We start from the raw sequence: 25,000 nt of genomic DNA on the forward strand, positions 1-25,000 counted from the left end.
CAACATTAGTTATTTTATTATCACCAATATCAAGATTTCCTATCATACTAACAGATCCATCCTTTTTTAAATAATCAGATAAATTAACACTAGTGGAAGCCTGTGAAACTTTTTGATCAACATAGGTTTTATTGACAAGCTCATTTAAATCATTTGGATTTCTATAACTAGTAATTTTATTTCCACCCATATTAATGTCTTTGTTTTTATCCAATATTGTTTACATATTCACGATTAACAGCAGACGTTTTATTTACTGTATTTTGAATACCATAGATACTGTTATTATTCATTTGGATATCACCTTTCATTGTTCCGCCTGTTTCATGTAAATACTTACTCAGCTCATTGTTTAATTGAGTGAAATTGACAGCATCATTGCCACAAGTAGCTGTTTTGAGATTTAGTATTTTATGGTTTTACGTGTCAAGATTGCTTGACAAACCACTTTTTAAAATATAATCATTTAGCTCTGTTTTATCAGCTTTTGATGCTAATGCAGTTTGTAGTTGATGTTTTGTAATAGCATCATTATTGCCAGTTCCGTCCTTTAAATTAGTGATTTTTTTATTTCCCATATGAATTGGATTTTTTATATCTAATTTAATATTATTCTCATCAAATTTCATGTACCATTGAGTAAGATATTCATATGAAAAAGCATCACTTTTTCCTTGAACACGCTTAAAATACATAAGAAGATGCCCTTGTATTGTTGAAGAACCATCTCGTTTAATGTAATCGGTGAGATCAAATGGTGTACTAGGAGAATCACCACCATTTGCTTTAACATGGTCATAAATCTGTTTTTTAGTGAGACAATCGTTATCGTTACTACCAGGTTTAACATTAGTAACCTTTTTATTTTCCATATCATTATTACCATCTGTAGTTAGTTTAAAACCAACTCCACGAATTCCTTTAATTATTTTTGTACTTGTTGATTCTAATAAACCGTTTGGATAACTCATTTATATAATTGGTGTTTATTATATTTGTTCATTGAATTTTTTTGTGGTAAATTTTCGTGGCTTATCAATATGGATGAGGCTATATGGATCCTTTGCTGCTTTTTCATTTGCTTCTTTTGGAGCATTATTTTCGTGGCAAATAAGTGATTTTTCATTAGTGCTTGGAAATTCATAAATACAAATATGTGAGCAGTTCTGTCTAATATCTTTTAGAGTTTTGTAATATGATTGACTTAAATGAATCACACTACAATTTTTGTGTCGCCCTCGAATAAAGTAATCAATCAATGGCTTTTGGTTTTTCTCACAAACAAAATCATCCAATATTACAAGCTTTTGATCATCATCTGTTAATTCAGATACTGGTATAATTTGATTGTTACTTGCTTCAATTATATTGTAACCAGCTTTATCACTTATTGGTTGAAACATGTTTAATAGATTTTGATACTTTGATTGCTCAAGGTTTTTTGCATACAAATAGATTTTGCCATATGCCATAATAAAGCAACTTGTAAATCATATGCATTAATGTGTTTGTTTTACCAAATACGCTTGGACCACAAGTCAACATCCGAAAGCATTTATTTGGCATAAAATCATTTAACTTGTCATAATTACTAACAAATAATATAATCAAATGAGTTTACTAAGTGGAAAGAACTTGCGAGAAGTAAGTCTGAATTATGAGATAAAATTAATACTGATATTGGTGATTTGTTCCGAATTTGAGTCAAGATACTGATTTATTAAATATTCATTTTAATCTTATTTATAATAGTCTTGTTGATGGTGACGACAGTAATATTATTTATAGTTTTTCAACTAGCGTTCTTCAACCAAGTTATAGTTTTGCTCTTGAACCTAGACGTCTTATATATAATCCTATAAATAAAACAATTATTTCATCTATTAGAATGTGGGTTACAGATGGTAAAAGGCGTTTACTTGATTTCAATTGAGCTGATGTTAGTTATTCTTTGATTTTAAAACGAGTAGAATAATATAACATAACAATATATATGAAATCATACGAATTTAAAAGAATTTATCATCCAAGACTTGTAAAATTTGTTTTCAACACAAAGGTAGTGGTATTATTATTGATAACATTTTTAAACCAATAAAATCTATTTCATCTTCAGTTTTCAAAAAAGTTGCTAAACCAATGGCAAAAAAGCATTAGAATCAGGAATTTCACATGCTGTTGATAAGATAGGAATCAGAAAAATGTGATTTCATTATGAGAGAACTTTCAAAAATGAGACAAAATTCATCAACAAAGCCAAAACAAGAATTATTCCTACTCAATCAATTAAAAAACAAGAATAAGACACAAATATGATTTTAAATCGTTTGATATCTGGCATTGGATTTAAAAGAAAACGTTAAATTATGTAGTGTAATAAGATACATGTAAAATGGGTTTTAGAACAAGTGAATATTTACAAAGAAATGAATATGTATGTTTTCAATTAAATGATGTCATTCGAGCTCCTGGCAATAATCAACATCAAGAAAAAGATACATACAAATTTACAATAAATGACAGACCATTTTTGGATTGGTATAATGGATATTTCGAAGTTCGTTTTCAGCTTCAAAAGCTTGCTGATGGAGCTGGATATGCAGCAGCTGATAGAATAACTATTATCAATGATGCTCAAAGTTTAATTAAACATCTTATGATTAAATCTGCAGGTAAAATTGTTTATGATACTGATAATCTTCATAATGTAACTTTTGTGAAAAATCTTCTTGAATATTTCAGATGATTATTCAAGATTTGTTGGTAAAAATAGTTTATGATACCTTGATACAAACAATACTACAGCTAATAATAACAAAGGCTTTGAATCTTGAAGACTTTTAACACAAGCAGTTCAAAATGATGGAAATGGAGGAGCAAAAAATATTAATGTTATTATTCCTCTTAATCGTTATAGCTATTTTGAAGAATTAGAAAGCAAAATGTTGGTTTCTATGCAGATTCAATTTAACATAACCTTGAATGAAGATGGATAATTAATCCATATGGCTAATGGCACTGATGCTGGAAGAATTGTTTTAGACAAATTTGAATTATGGTTGCCAAAATTGATTCCAAAAGAGAGTATGTACTCAAATTTTGTGAGCTCATTCATGAAAGAATCAAAGTGGAAATATTTAAGAGAATTTTATGAAGTTAGTCAACCAACTAGAACTTCTGGTTATTTTCAGATTTCAGCTTCAATTGATAATGTAAAATATGTATTTGTATATCTGAAGAAAAACTACCGAGATGCTAATGGATCAAGAGATGAAGAAACAACTCCTTATAAAGTGTATACTTTTTTATTAGATGGTGGAGCATCTCTTAATAATTGCAGACTTGAATATGGAAATGGTGTTTTTTACCCTGAATTAGAGTATGATAGTGATAGTAAAGTACGAATTCAATGATTTTATGCGATGAGAAAAAAACGATTATAATGGCGGTACACACTTAAATTTAGCTAATTATGATAGCTTGTATCCACTTATATTTTTCGATCTGTCTTTTCAAACAGAAAAAGTTACACGTGATCCAAAACAATTAACTTTCAGATATAGATTGTCAGCAAATGCCAATCAAAATTTGAGTGTTCATGCTGTTGTTTTATATGAAGAACAAATTGCTATATACAAAATTGGAAATGAACTTGTTATAGTTTAAATTTGGTTTTTATATTTAATCAAAAATATGTTATGTAATTAAATTATATAACATAATATATACAAGAAATGACTCAACTTTATAAAATAGATGTAAAGCTATCACCGAATCAAAAAAGAATTTTTTGCAAAAGCAAAAGCTTTTCATAAAAGAGAAACAATTGTTTTAAGGTTAACAAATAATGCATTAACTGGTTCTGATACATTACATGTACCTGCAAATGTCGTAAAACGATTAAACAAAAACAGACAATTAAAAAAAAGGAATGGATATCAAATTATAAAAAACTAATGTACGAAAACAAATTGAAGGAAGCTTATTGACTTCAATTTTGTCATTAGGAAAAACATTGCTTCCAACTCTTGGTAAAACACTAGGTTTATCAGCTCTTGCTGGTGCAGCTTCTGAAGGAGCTTCTAATTTAGTAAAAAAGATATCAGGCAAAGGATCTCAAATAAGCGATTTTCTTATACCACAAAACCAAATGCATAAGTTGAGGGTTGTCATAAAAGCCGGAATCCGGAATCCAGAATCACAGGTCATTGTTTTACCAATACAGAGAGTAAAAACTATAAAACATTCATAAAAGCTAACCTTAGGCCTAAAAACGTTTGTTTAGGCCTAATTAATTTGTGGTACTCCTAAAGGCTACAAGTATCTTATTATGGTGATAGATATTTTCAGTAAATATGGATGGATTATACCATTGAAAAATAAATAAGGACAATCCGTTGCTGAAGCATTCAAATCCATCTTCAAAGAAGGTAGAAAGCCTGAATATTTATGTAATGTTTAAAAAACGAACAGGAGTGTTTTATCGGGTTTAAAACCACGAGGCGCAGCCGAGTGGTTTTAGACCCGATAAAACACATGCTGCGATTTTTTTGAACGGCTTCCAAAACATTCGTGAAAAAGCGTGTGTCAATAGATTTCATAACAATTATGCTTTCGTGAATGTTGGAAATTCGCATACGAGAAAAACAATTTGGGTATAAATTAGTATGCAAGAAAATCAAATCTCACACGTGTTTCTTCTACTAACCGAAGAGGACATGGCGTCCTGTTCCACAGCTTTTCGGAAGCCTAAAAATGCAGAGGAAGAGAGGAAAATTAAGTATTGTCTAATATGCCTTTACCAGATTACTGTACTAATGGCATACAGAATTTTTCCAGATCTGTATTTAACAACTGTACTATTAATTTTGTGCAAAAGTAAATTTGCTGTGTGTGAAATTAGTTGAACCAACGTTAAATATGCACCCACTATTTTTTGTGTCAGTTGCGTGTAGATAATTAATTTTTATTCATTAGTCACATGCAGTGTCTATATCTGATAAAACAGCGCATACTCATAAGGATGAGATTTATCGATATAAAGTCACTACACGTGATGTATTATCAACAATTTGTTAGGTAAGTGGTCTTATGAATTATTAATGAGTTTTTGAAGGACTGATAAAGGAAGTGAATATTAAACAAACATGTTAGAAATCTCTTAGCTAAGAATAAAATAACAATATATTCAACAGAAAATGAAGAAAAGTCATCAGCAGTCGAAAGATGGAATCGCACAATTAAAAATAAAATGTGGAAACAGTTTACTGTTCAAGATAATACACAGTATTTAGACATATTACCTAAAATATTAAAACAGTATAACATCACTAAGCATAATTCAATAAAAATGACACCAACAGAAGCATCTAATAAAAAGAATGAAGGAATAGTATATTTCAATTTATAGGGTGATATGGAAACATCAAAACAGAAACCAAAATTTAAAATTGGTGATAAGGTAAGGATAAGCAAATATAAAAGAAAAACATTTGATTAAGGTTATACACCAAATTCGACTGAAGAAGTGTTTATAATCGATGAAATACAATACACTAATCCAATCACTTACAAAATAAAGGACTTGAATGATGAAGAGATACAAGGCACTTTTTATTAGCCTGAATTGTTAAAAGCAAAGCAAGATGTATTTAGAATTGATAAAGTTATAAAAAGAGAGTATAAAAAGAAACAAGCTTTGGTGAAATGGAAAGGATACAGCCAAGATTTTAAGAGTTGGATACCAATGAAAGATTTGACGAATATTTAAAAAATAAAATATATTGAATTATTATTTAAATGAAATACAGAATAATTTTTGAAAACAAGCCAATTAAAAATTTCGTTATTTCTGATGTTCGAAAAACATAACTGTCTTTTAATTAATGTTAATAGGCTTGGCCAAAATAATAATGATAATCGTATTTCAGAGACAGGAATTGATGCCATTAAAAATTGTGATATTCTTATTCAAAATAGTGGTTCAATATTTGATCTCCATGAAAAAATAACATTATTATCTCAAGTACCGTAAAAAAATTATTTTATTAATATATAAATGAGTTCTAAAAGTATAGATTTATATAATTCAAAAATTGGAGATGATTATGTAAGTGATAGTCAATTAGATCAATATGATTTCAATGACAGCTTTATTGATGATTCTCAATGTAGTTTTGGTGTTAATTCAGATAATACTTATGAAACTGAAACAGACTACTTTTCATCAGATACAGAAAATTAATAAAATATATAACATAAACAATGAATTGTAAATTATGTAAGCATAAAAATAATTACTTTTTTATGTAAATGTGGTTATTATTATTATTGTTTAAAACACAGATTTGATGATATTCACGGATGCCAATTTGCTTATAAGAGCGAAGCAAGATAAAAAATAAAAAAAAGATAATCCTAAAATTATTGCAAAAATTTTTTTAAAAATCTGAATATATTGTATATATGAAAAACTTAAAACAAATCATTGGTTTATTAAGAACGGCTGCCGGTAAGAATCGAGAATAGTCCGTCAACGACCATTTTGGGGGATAGCTCATATTTTGCCCAAAGATACCCTTTAGTTAACTATTTTCAAGAACCACATTTAAAAATTCCAGCGATTCTTATTTTTTTAGAAATTTGCGAAAATTTGAAAACGCGGTTAAAGTGCGGTTTTCAGTTTGATAAATTGTCCAAAATTTGCTGCGAGAACCAAGCAACGGTGAAGTCTTAAAATGAATTCAATTGGCACCAAACTTGACAAAAATTAAGAAGAACTATTCTTGTTCATTTCTACTTCAATAGTTTTTACGGAAATGCTAAAATTGTGATTTTCTAAGCTCTTTAAAGAACATCCTCAAGGACCGCATAACATGGCGGCGGAAAATGGGTGATATTTGACGCGATAAAAATGTACCTGGTACCTCATTCTTAATTTTTTTTACTTCATATTCTTCAAATATTGCTATTATTCATTTTCTGTGTGAAGTTTTATGCTCGAACTCGGAACGCTTCCCTCCGAAAATATCAGAAATGTTTGTAACCTGAGCGAGCTAAATGACGCGAAATTTAAACGCAAGCTGATGCTAATTATTCATGTAGAATCGTCGAACTGACTAATTTTCGGCTTTGTAGCTTGTAAAGCTTTAAAAAATGCGAATTTATCCTTCAGAAGGATTAAAAGTGACTGAAAATAGTATTTGAGGGCAAAAATCCGCAAGTGAACTATATATTACTCAATTCAAACACATTATAATTTATACTGGTTTATGCAAGTGACTTTTCTATCACGATGTCAAAACTGAAATTAATACGATATTAAATCTGTTCAGTTTTCTGACAAAAGAGATCGTGATTCACACGACAAGTTAATATTTTAGGTTTACGTGCAAGACATGTAGTCCACTGTAATGCGAAAGGTATCGAGAATTCTTTTTGTAATTGTTTACATTACAAAACGCACGCAGTGTCAGTTTCACTGAAATGCATGTACGACTTGGCGGACCGTTTCATTTCAAGAGCACCCTTTTAAAAGCTAGTAGTAGAGCAAAAACATGACAGAATTTCAAAGAATTTCAAACCAAATCAGTATACATATGCTGAAAAACGAAAACTGAATGTGCGCCAATTGTGCGGTATTTTCAGACATAATTTGACATAATGAACGGTTACTACCGAAAGAAAGCTACCTAAAGCAGTATGTACTTGCACTTCAGTGAGCTACGCAAAGTTTGAGTCCATAATGTTATCCAATGTTGTCCGTTTCATTTTGAAACCATTTTCTGGAGGCATACATATGCAAGATGTTGTTGAACTTTTGACCTTCAAACGTGGTAAATATTTATGTCACGCAAAGTAACGAAAGATTTCTTTTGTTCCATTCATGCCCTGTTTTGTGTCGTTATTGAGGTTCTGCCAACTAGGGTAATTTCCGACAAGCGACATGCCCTAAAAAGTAGTGACAGCAATTGAAGTGAAATCGCGACAAACCACATCCTATCTTTAATGGTCACAGCAACGTGAAACGTTAACAAAGCAGCAACACGAACCCCCCCCCCCCCTCCCCCCCAGACTGAATACTCCCACTTTCGTCATTTTTCTAATGGTTTGCTCCTAAAGGGGGCGGTAATTTTTTTTTTACTGGCTTGTCCGCAGTAATCTCGTAAACGTTATAGGGATGATCGAAAGACATGGGAGGCGAGACAGGTAAGGATGAAAAAAGGGTAATTAAGAAAAAAGAAAATATCGTTACGCGCATGTACTAAAATAAATTAGAAGTAATTGAAGATTGGACGTGAGTCAGCCCTTCAGTGTCCCTCTTCCACACTCTCCCGTCCTGGCCAAATTAACAGGAAAGGCAGTGACCAAATTATTTTTGGCAAGTACTTTTGCTAGTAATGTCTATTAACAGTGTCAGGTACGGGTCCTTTTTCAGCATGGGGAACACTTTCCACGTATGCCAGCCTGCTGGTTGCCTAATAAGTTTCTGATTGGATGCCGTTTGAGGCTGCGTGAAAAGTGTTACGCATCTCGACCGCTCGGAAGGTATGGGATTTTGATTTTCTTCGAGGACGAGCTCCGGGACGTTTGGATGAATGAGCAAGAACTACAATGTCAAGAAGAAGGGTTAATCTTTCTGCTATTCTCCAGTGAAGTTTCAAAGCGGAGTGATGCGATTTTCTGGAGAAAAATCACCCGGTGCTGGGGCTGTTCAAAAATTAGCATCCACAATTGTCCTTCTATTGAGAAACACAGTAATCTTAAAAACCGCTCAAAATACTAGCAAATGTACTTGCCAAAAATAATTTGGTCACTGCCTTTCCTGTTAATTTGGCCTGGACGGGAGAGTGTGAAAGAGGGATACTGAAGGGCTGACTCACGTCCAATCGTCAGTTACTTCTAATTTATTTTAGTACATGCGCGTAACGATATTTTCTTTTTTCTTAATTACCCTTTTTTCACCCTTACCTCTTTTGCCTCGCATGTCTTTCCATCATCCCTATAACGTTTACGAGATTACTGCGGACAAGCCAGTAAAAAAAATTAACCGCCCCCTTTAGGAGCAAACTATTAGAAAAATGACGAAAATGGGAGTATTCAGTCTGCAGCTTTTTTCTACTTGCAGGTTATACGTATTTTATTAATTTTATTTGCAGTTCTTGCCAGTGCATTTTTTCTCTGCTCTGAACAGGTGTTAGCAGATCTGTATAATAAGCGTCGTAAATTATTACCACAAATTGCGCGTTTCAAACTATCGACTGACCATCTTGCTTGGTAGTCGATTTTTATCACATACTTATGTAAACGAGGATGCAATTTTATTCGAAAAGAAACAACAAGAACAAAACAACGCTTTTCATGCAACAATAACGAGGCCCTGCCAGGAAGGGGGAGGGTGTGGGGGCGGTTCGTGTCGCTGCTTTGTCAATGTTTCACGTTGCTGTGACCATTGCTGTCGGAAATTTAAAGAAAGGCTGTCGTTTGTTGCGATTTCACTTCAATTGCTGTCACTACTTTTTAGGGCATGTCGCTTGTCGGAATTTACCCTAGTTGGCAGAGCCTCAGTAACGACACAAAACAGGGCATGAATGGAACAAAAGAAATCTTTCGTTACTTTGCGTGACATAAATATTTACCAACGTTTGAAGGTCAAAAGTTCAACAACATCTTGCATATGTATGCCTCCAGAAAATGATTTCACAATGAAACGGACAACATTGGATAACATTGTGGACTCAAACTTTGCGTAGCTCACTGAAGTGCAAGTACATACTGCTTTAGGTAGCTTTCTTTCGGTAGTAACCATTCATTATGTCAAATTATGTCTTTGATACCGCACAATTGGCGCACATTCAGTTTTCGTTTTTCAGCATATGTATACTGATTTGGTTTGAAATTCTTTGAAATTCTGTCATGTTTTTGCTCTACTACTAGCTTTTAAAAGGGTGCTCTTGAAATGAAACGGTCCGCCAAGTCATACATGCATTTCAGTGAAACTGACACTGCGTGCGTTTTGTAATGTAAACAATTACAAAAAGAATTCTCGATACCTTTCCCATTACAGTGGAGTACATTTCTTGCACGTAAACCTAAAATATTAACTTGTCGTGTGAATCACGATCTCTTTTGTCAGAAAACTGAACAGATTTAATATCGTATTAATTTCAGTTTTGACATCGTGATAGAAAAGTCACTTGCATAAACCAGTATAAATTATAATGTGTTTGAATTGAGTAATATATAGTTCACTTGCGGATTTTTGCCCTCAAATACTATTTTCAGTCACTTTTAATCCTTCTGAAGGATAAATTCGCATTTTTTAAAGCTTTACAAGCTACAAAGCCGAAAATTAGTCAGTTCGACGATTCTACAGGAATAATTAGCATCAGCTTGCGTTTAAATTTCGCGTCATTTAGCTCGCTCAGGTTACAAACATTTCTGATATTTTCGGAGGGAAGCGTTCCGAGTTCGAACATAAAACTTCACACAGAAAATGAATAATAGCAATATTTGAAGAATATGAAGTAAAAAAAATTAAGAATGAGGTACCAGGTACATTTTTATCGCGTCAAATATCACCCATTTTCCGCCGCCATGTTATGCGGTCCTTGAGGATGTTATTTAAACAGCTTAGAAAATCACAATTTTGACATTTCCGTAAAAACTATTGAAGTAGAAATGAACAAGAATAGTTCTTCTTAATTTTTGTCAAGTTTGGTGCCAATTGAATTCATTTAAAGACTTCACCGTTGCTTGGTTCTCGCAGCAAATTTTGGACAATTTGTCAAACAGAAAACCGCACTTTAACCGCGTTTTCAAATTTTCGCAAATTTCTAAAAAAATAAGAATCGCTGGAACTTTTAAATGTGGTTCTTGAAAATAGTTCACTAAAGGGTATCTTTGGGCAAAATATGAGCTATCCCCCAAAATGGTCGTTTACGGACGATTCTCGATTCTTACAGGCAACCGTTCTTAAATAATTGTTGCTTAGCTTATACTTGTGAGTTAAAAAAAAAAAACAAAAAGACAAAAAAGTTCAATTTAACAAAAAGATTAAAATAATTCCAACAACAATTATATAAAAATATTTTCTTGTATTAGTATATAATGGAAAAAGACAAAATCAATTATACAATAATATAAATTACACATTGCTTCATTGTATAGTTTATGATGATGATAAAAATGAAGATTATGAGACGAAATTTTATTTATGTAAAAGATTTTTACAAGAATTTGAATCAGAAAATGATTCAAATACTGATACAGATACAAAAGCTAATACTGACACTGAAGAAGAATTATCTTATGAAACTGATAGCGATTTTGAAGAAGATGAAAAAGAAATTAAACATTTTGCTAAAGACCTAGCTAAAAAGAGACATTAAAATAACTCCAGTTGAAATTTCCGACAAAAATAGAATTAAAGAATATTTTTTCTGACTTAAATATATAGTAATATACAATATTAAAATGACTTATCATACTTAAAAAGAAAGACAAGACACTAATCGTAAATCAAAAACAAATATGTATGTTTAACAAATTATGGTTTTGTGATAAACGTTTAAAGCATTACCAATTAGCCGGTAAATGGAGTCATACAAAAACTAAAAACATAAAATTAATACTTCAAAGATTTAACTTTTTTAAACATATAGTTTTTTTTGTTTATTAAAAGTTCAATATTTGAATTTTTTAATTTAATAAATCATTTAAACGTAAAAAATTTTATAAAGTATAATTATATATAATGAATGAAAAAATGGTTGAATACGATGGTTTAATTAAATCACACAAAAATCAATTAATTGACTATAAAAAGAGACTAAATAAATTAAATAAACAATATAATGAAATTAAAAAAAACAAATAATTTTATAAAATCTAATGTTAATAAACAAATTAATAAAACTGTAAATTATAATAATTTTTTTTAAAAAAGAACGTATTAATTTATTATTAGAAAAAATAAATTAATTGATTCACTTAAAAAAAATCAAAACAATAGAACAACACTTAAACAAACCAGTATATGGTAAAATTATGCCATCTTCATCTGTAAAAGATAAAAGTAAATTTCTTAAAACACGAAAGTTACAATATGGAGAAAAAATATCAACCATCAACCATTTTTTTCAAAAAATATGCCATCTGTAAAAAAAAAAAAAATTAAATTTTTGAAACACCAAAGTTAAAATACGTGCAAAATATTGACATGACATAATTACAGAAAAAGAAAATGCTTTAAAATGATTCACAGAATCATATGAAATAAACATACAAAGCAATAAAGATCCTTTAATTCAATTACAAAGCACATGAAAATAAACTAAAATACATATTGAAAAAATTTTAAATGAAATGAAAGGACTAAAATTCATTGAAACACTTAATGTAACATTTGAAAAGCAGTCAGGTAATGAAAAAATAAGTAAATCAGCTTATTTTAACTGTAAAGCTCAAACAATAATTAATAAAACACAAATCGACGTAGCTTTAAAATTACCAAAACAGCAAATATTACTAACTATAAGTCAATGGATTTCAGAAGGGAGCGGCTGGGTTATTCAATCTGTTGATAGTCATCATCTTAATATTGTTAAATATGAACCTATGAAAGGCAATTCTTATATTAAATTACCAAACGAACTTCAACATAGTTCAAAAGGACTGATAAACATGAAAAACAATGATAATGAATGCTTCAGATGGTGTCATATTCGTCATCTTAATCCACAAAATAATGTCATCAACGTATTAAAAAAGATGATAAAGAACATATTGAAAAACTAGATTACAAAAACATTGAATTTCCAGTAACTATTAAACAAATGAACAAAATTGAAAAAAAAAGAGTATTATTATCAATGGTTATGAAAACAAACAACCTTTTTCAATCTAAGTATCAAAAGAAAAGTATGAATATTTTATGAATTTATTATTGATTACTGAAGAAACCAAAACACGTTATGTACTTATAAAAGACTTTAATAAATTTATGTATAATGAAACAAAACAGTGCTTTAGTTCTAATCAAGTTTTAACTAATCACAAAGAAACTTGTAAAACAATTAATGGTGAAGAAGCAATTAAAATGCCTGAAAAAGGTTCAAAAGTAAAGTTCAATAATTTTCAGAAAAAACTACCTGTGCCATTTGTGATATATGCTGATTTTGGAGCAATAAAAGAAAACGTTTATGGTTGTAAGCCAAACAATGATAATCCATACACTAAAGCTTATGAAAAACATACTAACTGTGGATATGGTTATAAAGTTGTTTGTTGTTATGATGGTAAATACACTAAATCAGTTCAAATTTATAGAGGTGAAAATGCTGTATACAGATTCATGGAAAAAATGCTTGAAGAATTAAAATATTGTAAAAATATCCTGAAATACAAATTCAACAAGCCATTAAAAATGACAAAAGAAGACGACGAAAACTTCAAAAAATTTTATGAATGCCACATTTGTAATAAAAAATATATTAACAAAGATATTATAGTAAGAGATCATTGTCATATCACTGGAAAATATAGAGGATCTTCTCATCAAGATTGTAATCTGAATTTTAGACTCACTGGTAAAATACCAGTTATATTTCATAATTTTAGAGGTTATGATAGTCACATTATAATGCAAAATATTGGTAAAATATCTAAAAATCACACTTACAAAAATAAGAAAGGAGAAGAATATCAAATGAAGTTTAATACTATCCCTAATAAAATGGAAAAATATATAGCTTTTATGCTTGGTAATCATTTAACAGTTATTGACAGTTTTCAATTTATGAGTTCAAGCCAAAGAGGTATGGAATACCTTCAATTTAGAATCAATGGGTGAATATCACGACTTGTATCTCAAATCTGACATTCTGTTGTTGGCTGATGTTTTTGAAAACTTTCGAAAAACTTGTTTAAAATATTACAAGCTTAATCCTTCTTATTATTTTTCAAGCCCTGGTTTAAGTTTGGATGCTATTCTTAAGATGACTGATATTAAATTAGAACTTATAACCGATGTTGATCAATATATGTTTATTGAACGAGCTTCTAAAGGAGGAGTAAGTTACATAGCTAATCAATATGCAAAAGCAAATAAATACATGAAAAAATATGATGAAAATTTACCTTCAAAGTATATTATGTATTTAGATGCTAACAATTTATATGGTTGGGCTATGAGTCAATATTTACCAACAGGGAGCTTTAGATGGTTATCAGAAAAACAAATTAATAAGCTTAACCTAGCTAAATATAAAAATGACAGTAAAAAAGGATTGATTTTTGAAGTTGATCTCAAGTATCCAAAAATATTACATGATTTGCATAATGATTATCCTTTAGCTCAAGAAATAATTAAAGTTGTTATCTGAATATGCAAAACCAATTTCTGATAAATATAATATTTCTACTAATCTTGTTAAAATGGTTATTCCTACATTAAACAATAAAGAAAAGTATGTTCTTCATTACAGACATTTACAATTATATCTCGATTTAGGTAGGTCTTAAAATAACAAAAGATTATAAAGTATTAGAATTGAAGAATAGAATCACCTTGGCTAAAGCAGTATATTGACTTTAATACACAGAAAAGAACAAATGCTAAAAATGATTTTGAAAAAGATTTCTTCAAACTCATGAACAACAGGGTATATGGAAAAACAATGGAAACGTAAGCATGTTGATGTTAGACTCATTACGGATGAGAAAAAACTGTTGAAATTAACACCAAAACCGACTTACGTTAGTTGCAAAATCTTCAAGAAAAATCTATTGGCTATTCATAAGATTAAAGAAAAACAAACCCTAAATAGACCAGCTCATGTTGGAATGTGTATTTTAGATCTAAGCAAAACGTTAATTATTTCATTATAATTATATCAAACAAAAGTACAAGACACAGATTCACTCACCTATGAAAACTGAAACTAATGATGTGTATCAAGACTTTTTTAATGACAAAAATAAATTTGATTTCAGTGATTATACTGAAAATAGTCAATTATATGATAAAACTAATAAGAAAGTTATCAGAAATTTCAAAGATGAAGCTGCTGGAATTCCAATAACTGAATTCATAGGCTTCCAAAGTAAAATGTATTCTTATATCAAAAACAATGATCAAAATAATAAAACAGCCAAAGCAAGTAAAAGGATTGTTATTCAAAAAAATATCAAACATGAAGACTTCAAACAACTTTATTCACTAAAAAACAAATGTATCATACAATGAAAACAATTAGAAGCAACCATCATCAACTTGGAAGCTATGAGCTGAATTAAGTGTCAATGTTATGTTTCTATAACAAACGACAATGAAATAAAATCATATGCTTATGGGCATTATAAAATCAACCCACTAAAACAATCTTGATGAAAAAGTTTACCGACAAAACTATCTTGAATATAAATGACACGCTATGGTGATTTTCCCTGTTTCAATTACTTACGCGAATATTTAAACACACTTCCTGCATCACCTATTACACAAAAAATTACACAAATGTGTAACTTTTGAGTGGTTAAAAATCACGGGAAAAGTCCCAAACAATGAGATCATCAACTTTCTGTTTATAATGCCACGCTATGGTAATTCTTTCCTGTTTACTTCGCTTCGCTGTTTTCAAGCACAATTCCCAAGGTCAATTTTACAGCGCAAATTTCAACGCAAAATCCCAAGGTCAAATTTCAATGCATTAAAAATGAGCTCCTACCCCCAACTACTATACCACTAATTTACCGTGCACATTCGAAATCCTCACAAGTGGGTGATTAATCTTCTCGATTATCATACGAAGTTCGTCGTAATTCACATCCACTACATGCAAAATCAGCAGATGAAGTTCTCGATGCTGTAGAGATCTACTTATTTTCCGATGGATACCCGAAAAAAATTCTTACAGACAATGGAGGTGAATTTTGCTATGCGAAACTCAAAATATTTTTCGAGGAAAATCAAATCAAGCTGTCCCATGGAGCGGCAACAACTCCAACCACACAAGGTCTTGTGGAAAGAAGCAACAAAACATGGAAAGAAAATATGAGGTCAATAATTATGGGGTCAAATAACGAGAACATTGAAAGATGGTGCGAGTACACAGTGGAGGCTTCATATACTATGAACATCACTCTCCACAGGGTAATAAATACAACACCATACGAAGCAGTTTTCGGAATAACGGCACACTGTGAGAACCACCAGAACACTGATGGAGACATTGATTGTCAAGGGGAGGCTACTGAGCTAGCCTCTAGTAAAAATACTTTAGACAATCATGAGTGTGAAACTGTTAAAAGAGCAGCCAAACCCCAGAAGATACGTGAACGACAGAGTCAATACAATGAAGAAATGGTGAAACAAACCACACAATCAAGGAAGGCATCTTTCAAGATCGATGACATGGTTGCAATCAAAATAGACAGGGTAGACAAAACGAGTTCTGTACATCCGAATATGCTGTTGGGCAAAATAATAGAGACTAGGAAAGACTATGCTAAAATAGTTACTCCACAAGAAAGCATTAAGGTCTTTATTTCATTTTCAAGGTTATATCCTTGCACTTCGAGGAATGTGACACTCGATTATTGCAAAGAAATTTCGTTCACGGCTGCTTGCAAGCAAGATAACAATACTTGTCAGTAGCATTTGTTCAGTTTGCAAATAAATGAAGTAACAACACTTTGTTTTGACTGCATCTTTATTTCTCGTCTGCAGATTACATTTAAAACATAAAATGAATCTATACATTTGGTTACCTTAAGTGGACGGTGTCTGTTACCCAAACCGCATTACTTAGTTAACCAGTCAAGAATCCACTTATTAGGCCTAAATACCAACCCATTTTATGACCCCAACCCTAAACTTCTGAAAACAAACCGCAATTTCATAATGACAACCCCAACCTCAAACTGACGCAATCCTTAGGCCTCGATGCACTATCGTGACCATGATCCACACTTTCTGTTTGAAGATAACCATTCAAGGCCCTTCAAAACCACATTGGTGAGGGGCGAGTGCTCTCACCACTGCCCCATCCCTGCACCCCAGTTCAATAATCGAACTGTTTTGAAAAAAACAAACTGGTTTAAAACAAAAAAGCCGGTTTGAGAAAATTTAAACCAAAAATCAAATTAAACCACAACATGTACACCGCATTTGTTACGTTACTTTCATGGTGGTTTACAATTCTCAAAGAGGCGTAGAACATTAACCTCGGGGGTCTTTTCCCCACTGTACATGAACACAGTGTTGATTATCAAGAAGCTTTGTAAGACGGTGCCTACGGATTACAGTTTTTATGCCAGGAGACTTGGAAGTCGAACCATTTGCAGATGAAATTACAAAGGCAGCACTTATTCCTCAATTATTTTTATGACCATGATTGTTGGTCCGACCGGGATTGTGAACCCGGATCTCCTGCACGCAAGTCCGATACTCAACCAATCACGAGCCACCGGTCGCTGGAAGCGTCTTCTACGCCACACAACCACTTCCTTTTAAATAAAAATAATTGCTGGAAAGTTGTAAGAAATTTACGCACTGACTTCACTTTTGCTGTTTATTTCACAGGCCTACCGGAAATGGGTCAAAGATCATTGGGAAGAACCCAGGCTTCCAGGCACAATGATGACTAACGAGCAAGTGTTTTTCATAAGTTTTGCCCGAGTAAGTACCATTTCGATCCGTGGTGATTTGTATTTTTACTTTGTTGCTCTTTCCGTGGTCAGTTTAATCATCATCGAGTGAAATGTTTGTTTCCGTGATTTAAAAGTCTCACAAAATACTCAGATCACGTTCTAAATATCACAGTGTTGGTATGTGCAGTTCACGGTATCAGGGATATCACGGTGTGGATATCCATATAATAGCAACAGAAGTTTTAGTCAGTTGTACGATTATCAAAATTTGTTTTAATTTATTGACAATTACAGATGTGAGAGCAGACTAAAAATAGTTTTGTTTTATCCTTGAAGCTAGAGCAATCCGGATGTATTTTTCTATTTAAGTTAATCCCTGGTACACCCGAGACCCATGAGCTCTGGTCAGTGGAGTTCTTTCCGTGGTTAGGAAACTTGCTTGCTTTCCAGTGTGAGTTCTTGGTAATTGTTCGTGCTGCAAGACATCTATTAACAATAAACCTGTCGCTTCAACATGTGTGTTGCCCACAGAACTATTACGACCTTTCGACAGTTTATTTCTTACGTCTAAGACAGAGGCAAACCCAATAGAAGATCACAAGCTGCGACTGCTAAGCTAGTTATATTGGCGCCACATGCAGGATCTTAATTAAACGTACAACTCACTGAACACGAAAGAGTAATGACTGTAAATGGAGCTCTCAATGATAATGTTGCTGCACTTCAGCACTCTGTGGGTTTCGTATCGTTGGGGTTAGGTGTTGATGCAGGTGATCTCTTAATTTTTTTGACTGATAACGCCACTTAATGCCACCCACTAAACCTTCAGGTGAGTTGCAAACTCGTTGTATGTTCTCTGCATCTTTGTAAGATGCGGGGTTGTAAGATGTAGGTTGTAAGAGTGTCAGTGTGGGTCGGTTTTCTGTAATTAGCGGTCCGAGTTATGTTGTTGTCTCTTGTATCCAAGCATTCTGGATGTAAAGGCTCAGAAAACTGACAAATACCCGAACAAGAGAAAACAGTGGGCAAGCGTAATATGCACACGCCTTCCCCCTAGCTAAGGTACGACAGCATCGAAAGGGGCTTTTGACTTACAATTCGAACACAACATGCCTCTTAACGTAAGCACAGTCCAAATGTCAGTTAAAAGTTCACAAGTTCAGCATAAGTGGAGGGAGGCTTCCGAAAACGTAGTGGATATCGTCTTTCAGGAGCAGACGTAGGAAACCTGGCTGGGCTGCTGGACACACGGCCACCTTTTTTTGGTTTTTTTTTTTTTTTAACAAAAGTAACCTACATACAACAACGCTTATTATAGAACACTACTTTTTACAGAGACACTATTCAACACTAATAACTAATAAACTATTTTAAACACTTCGACGACATCACTGTACTTACTGTCTAGAAAAAAAAACTATATGAGCAATTTCCATTTACCATAATACTTGTGAATCGTTTTGTTCCTGGCACTAGTGCACTTTTTTTTTTGTTTTCATGTTCACTTTTTCTCGAAAGCAGGCATGGCCAGTTGTTACTGGGCTAGGTGTTGATATTTCCTTCTCGGTGGTGCAGGCAGGTGTTTGTTCAGGGTCTTTAGTATCATGATCCTCGTAGCTGTCAGGTTGAACTGGGTGGGCCAAGGGTTAGAAAACAGGGTGTTGTTGGAGGAGTCGGTTGTGGGGTTGCAGCTATTTGTCATACGAATACCTTAGCCCCTAAACTGGTCTGTGTGTCGGCGCCACATCAAATTAGTACCAATTTCCACTTCGTAGGACAAGCTACCGCGCTGTGCTCGGATGATACCATGTACCCAGCTGGTACTACCAGTGTAGTTGCGTGCCATCACTTTCTAGCCAATGCAGAAGTTTCTGGTTCTCCGACCACTTGTAGAGGCAGTTTGTTCTATCTGGCGATTGTTGACCGTAAAGCAGAGATCTGGTTCCAACAGGTCCAGCCGAGTGCGCAGTCGTTTCACCAAAAATAACGCAGATGGCGGCTCCCCATGCGTTACATGTTTCTAGTTGGGCCAGGACATCATATCTAGCAAAGAGGTTTTGAAGCTTCTCGATGGTCTTTGTTGAGGTGGTGGTGTCCATTTGCTCTATTTCCAAAGATCTTAAATAGGCATTCTCGACAATAGCCACGTCATTCCTGAACACCAGATGTAGCTTCTGGCTAGGGCGTTCTTTTCACCACTTCCAGATGTCCTTGATGAAGGTCTTCAAGGACTTTCAGCTGAAGCGTAGGGGGGGGGGGGGGGGGGGTATGACCATGATTTCACCATAACAGACAGACACCAAGGACCGGAATTTCATCTCTGTGGGAGTAGAAGGGCTCAAGTGTTGGGTCAAGGCTGTTAAACAGTCTATGGGTGGCCATCATGAGGACTTGACTCAGCACTGGTTCTCTTTGTGTTCTCTTCTGACGTCATCAGTTGTGATTGGTAATGGGTGAAACTGCATCCTATTGAAAACATTCAATGGTTCCACAACTTCTCCAGCTGCTTCTTCAGTTTTAAGAGGCAGACGAGAAAGGTGATAGGCATTGCTATGTACTTTTGTGTTCTTGTACTCGATTTTATAACCATAGCCGGCCGGGAACAATGCATGACAGTCTAACTGCGGTAACCATTGGAATGCTCTGGTGAGGACGAAAAATTGAAGTGAGTGGCTGATGATCAGTGTACAGTGTGAAAGGTCGACCAAGCAAATAATCATGGAACTTCTTAACCCCCCCCCCCCCCCCCCCAGGTTATTGCCAAAGCTTCTTTGTCAATTTACGCATTTCACTGCTCAATTGGTGAGTGTTTGTTTGTGAAGCAAAAGCACTTGGCCGTTCCGTATCATCATTCATCACATGTGACAATGCGGCACCAATCCCTAAGGGGGAAGCATCGCAAGTGTACCTCTGTGGTAGACTAGGGTCATAATGTGTTAATGTTGCTGGTAAAGTGCGTTTTCAAGTTGAATCCGTTTTAACCTACCAGTGATGTAAGTCAAAAAAATTATCGCCAGCGTTGATCCTATAATATAATATACCTTGTTGGCGACAACCGTAACCGGAAGGTTATTTGCCCTTTGTTGAAATATTTCCTCCTGAACTTGTTCTAACCATTCGAACGAACGAGGTTTGTCTAAAGAATACACCAAGACAATCGCATCCGCTTTGTCAATCTAATCCGCTTTGTCAATCTTCTTTTTAGACAAGCTTTTTATCGTTTTTTGTAACTTTTTATTTATTTTCAAAATTGTAAAGCGCCATAGAGCTTTTAGGATATGGCGCTCTAAAAATCTATAATCTAATCTATAATCTAATCTAATCCTATCATCAAGGATACAGCTCGTGCACAGGTGATGCCAAAAACCAACGGTTATACTGGAACAAACCCATGTGGGTATTGATTTAAGTTATTTCCTTGAATCCGCTTCCATCTCTAACTGATGGTATGCTTGACAGAGAGTGATGTTGGAGAATTTCTGTTCACTAACAAGGTTTACAAGAATGTCTTCAAAACGTGGGAGGGATTACTGTTCTGCCTTTAGTTCCGAATTTACTGTGACCTTGAGTCTGACAGAAGCATTCTCCTTAAGAACTAGCACAATGGGTGTGGCCCACTCACTCCATCCCACTTTAGTTAGAATCCCTCAATTCGTCCTGCCCTTTTGGCTTCACGGCATTAGGCACTTGCGTAGCTTTCATAAAGTGTGCTTGGTGTTGCTCCACAAGGGTTAACTTCGCCTGGGCCAATGTAAATGCGTCCAACTTGTCTTCCAAGACATCGCAATACTTGTCTAGGAAAACGCTCCGGCGACGTTGGGGACAGGTAGCATCTTCTGAACCTTGCAATGTCTTGATAAAATGCCAGTCTAAGTGTGCCTTGTCTAATCAATCTCTCCTCATCAAAACAGGTCCAGCAATCAGGCTTCCTGGTTTCTATAGTACCTCCACGGGAGTAATGTTCTCCCCTATGTAGGTTTTCAAGAACAGCTCCGTTTTGTGCAAAGGATGTCTGCCAACTTCTTGTTATAGAGATTATACCGTGTGATTGACTCGGCAGAGTCTGTGTCAAATTCCATTTTAAGAGGTTCTCCGTCCACATTTAAATCTACCCAGGTGACATCGCTGTGACGTTTGCCCATACTGTGTACCATTAAGGAAGTCAATACATCAGCAGTTTCATCAGCATGAACTTGAGAAGTTTTTGGTGCTTGTCTTGGTTTGCCCTGTTGTTTGGAGCGACAAATCCTCTGGATATGGATTCTTCTTTGCCACATCGAAAACAATTGAGAGCTAGGCGAGCATAACTGCCGCAGCGATAGGAAAAGGTTGTAGATCATGGTATTGCACTTGCTTTGTTGTTTTCTGTTCTACGGCTTGTGCTCGTTTTGCAACTGGGCAGCATCGCGAATGGCAGTTTCCAGCGCTACAGCAATAACGACAGCTTTAGCGTATTTCACTTCAGTTTCCGAAAGCAATCACCCTTGAACCCGCATGTTTCTCAGTCCACGCACTGGTCTATCTCGAGGTGAAGTTAGCACGAAAATTGTAATGTGTCGCAAGCTTCTTTAACTCGGCCACGTATGACAAAATACTTTCTCCTTCGAGTTGACTTCGTTTGTGAAATGAAAATAGGGGGTAACCATGCATGTTTCGGATAATGAGGTTTGATTTTTGAAAAAATGGACACTTTTTTGCTTCAACAAAGAAACGTAAGTTTTTTTACAGTTTTTTTATCGGTACAAACGGTTACTTACAGTAACACAACAGGAATATCAAAGGTCTTTAAAATGAATAGCAAAATGCAACCAGATGATTCTATAGGTTTGTTTTTGGTCACAGAGGCGTGGGGGCGGAGCCATTTTTGGGCCTGGCAGCCCTTGTGCTTGCTGGAGGGCTCCCTTTGCCAGTTTTTCGGGCCCTGGGGATTGATCCCAGCCTCGGTGGGCCTCAGGCTTTCGTTTCATGTGTGGGGGATGTTGCGTGGCCACGCGGAGATGCGAGATTTCTCTTCTAGTGGTTTCATGTCTCCGCGCGGCCGTGTGGGGTCCTCTGTGTGTGAAATGGGGGTTTGGTTGGGGTAGGGATTGGTTTTTGGGACCGTGAAGGATTGGTGGGGGGGAGCCTTTTCGTGGCTGCGGGGGGAGGGGAGGGCTGTTAGGATCGGGGTGACTCTGTCTTCACGTTTTTATGATTAAAAACAAATTTATACAAAAAATAACCCCGAACCTTTCCTCAATTTCCAGTAGTTTAGGGCTGAAATGCTTCTTGTAGGTTAGTAGCTATCTCTTGGTACTCCGACTTGGTACTCTGGTTTTCCGACGCGAGAAGATCCTTCAGCTGCGTATACGTCTCTCCGCCGATCACACTCAACAAGGTTGACACTTTGTGGTCGTTATCAATGTCCTTTGCCAAGAACAACTGTTCCGCTCGCTCCACATAGGTTTCTCAAATCTCCTTTGTATCATGAAAATGTCTTTCTAACGGTGGTCATAACTTGTTGAATTTATGATTGTCACCACTGTTAAGTGGAAGAAACCTGACGGAGGGTGTGTAGTGCAGGTTGCGGGTTTCAGGTCATTGTTTTACCGTAAGTGAAACAACCCAAACCTTTGCAAAAATGCTAACCTTAGGCTTTAACATTATATTTAGGCCAAATGTTAGCATTAGTAGAAGTTTTGGTTGTTTCAACTATGGTGAAGCAATGGCCTTGAACCCTAACCTGCAACCTGTAGTTTACACCCCCCAGAAAACTGACAAATATCCGAACACGAGGAAACAGTGCTTATGCTTAACTGACAAATATCCGAACAAGAGGAAACAGTGCTTAAGCTTAATGTACATAGGCTGCAAGCCTGTAAAACACGTTTTACCGTTCTCCTCGGTAAACTGCATGTCAGCGTTTTTTTTCTGTAGAGGAGTTTGTGAAAATTGTCAATTACGAATTTGGTGTTCTTGTGTGATCTTATCGTGGGCGTGGCGGAGTTAGAGTGGTATAGTTCGTACGTTTCCGGCGCTTATTCGTCGATCTTTTGAATACCCATTTCAATCAAAATAATCGTTTTACCACTTAAGAGAAGGACGCACGCATGGGCCAATTGAGTAATTAACTAAATATCTTACTTCAGAAACATTGGACATTGAACTGGTGATTTCCACATTAGAAGCGCTTTTAAGCTAATGTATCTCATCTTCAACAGATATCAAGATTAAGGCCGGTTTCTTCAATTTTTCACATCATCATGATAATCTTTCACTTCTTGTATCCGCTTTTCTCCTCTACGTTTTGAGAGGATAGTACCTTTTGTGTTTCGCTGTCAGAGTACCTTTTCACCCTGCTCATCTTAGCAAGAATTATCTGCTTAAGCTATTTAAACAAACACTTAAATCACTCTTTTAAATGTTGTATATCGCCTTCACGATTTATTGTTCACGGTCTTTTTGCATTCATGCCTTATTGTTGCATATGGAGTACGCATGCATCGTATCCTTGTACGGAACTTGGACACGCCCGCTCTCCAGAGTCCCGGGAGTTCTTAGCCACGATCTTTGCGTCAACGAGTAGGAAATGTAGACCAATGTGGAAAAATGATCACGGAAAATGTTGATTAATCGAAAACGATTTGACCTAAACGTGCAGATAGCCCTTCAGCATGTCTAAAGACAACGGAAAAGCATCACCTTGTCATTATCCTGTCTCGGACAAATTTGGCTATCAAACAAACAAAACATAATGGTGAAATAGTCTTTGAAAGTGTAAGGACTTGAGGAATTTTCCGAAGGATGTTTAAGGTGTGCTGGGCGGTGAAGGAGGAGAAAGTGCTCAAAACGTTTGAAAAGAAAATGAGGAATTGAGCGAAGAAAAGAGGCTGGTCACCCGCGGATGAATGGAATACGTAGACTGTTGTTAGCCTTTGAAACTTTCCGCTATGAGGAGAAATCAGAGGCAACAGGGACGGCCGGTTAATACATTAGGAATGTGATCATGGAAGGACTAAACTAGGAACAGATATCAACCCTGAAGGAGATAATGCTCAGGGAAGGAAATTGAATGTAATAAGCAATGGACTGAAAGGTCTCAGTTAGACAAAAAGGTGCTTGACTTGGGACGTACTTTACTGGATTTTCATCGTTATAGTATCGTTCACGACGAACGTCTTTGACTTTCTCGATATCGTTATCTGTAGTATAGTATGGAGATCTGGTGATCGCGAGGATATGCATAATGAGCTGCATATGGAGATTCTAAACAGCAAAAAGTAAAAAGTGTTAAAATCACCCAAGCGCAACCGATTCTGTGTCAGGGATATTGTCTTCTTCGATCTGGCTCAGATACGACCTAAATTAA

At 34.7% G+C, this 25,000-nt stretch overlaps 2 protein-coding genes across 3 annotated transcripts in view; one reads left to right on the forward strand and one right to left on the reverse strand.

Moving 5' to 3' along the window:
• Positions 1-25,000, reverse strand: part of LOC138052024 (large ribosomal subunit protein bL20-like) — a 596,113-nt gene that overhangs the window by 320,673 nt on the left and 250,440 nt on the right. The window lies entirely within an intron of this gene.
• LOC138052012 (endothelin-converting enzyme homolog) overlaps positions 1-25,000 on the forward strand; it is a 97,354-nt gene that overhangs the window by 66,694 nt on the left and 5,660 nt on the right. For both annotated transcript variants that reach the window (XM_068898357.1, XM_068898358.1), the window contains exon 17: positions 17,585-17,680. In XM_068898357.1, coding sequence (XP_068754458.1) covers positions 17,585-17,680 — 96 coding nt within the window. The remainder of the gene's footprint in view (positions 1-17,584; positions 17,681-25,000) is intronic.

The sequence above is a fragment of the Montipora capricornis genome, chromosome 6 (genome assembly GCF_036669925.1).
Source record: "Montipora capricornis isolate CH-2021 chromosome 6, ASM3666992v2, whole genome shotgun sequence".
NCBI lineage: Eukaryota > Metazoa > Cnidaria > Anthozoa > Scleractinia > Acroporidae > Montipora > Montipora capricornis.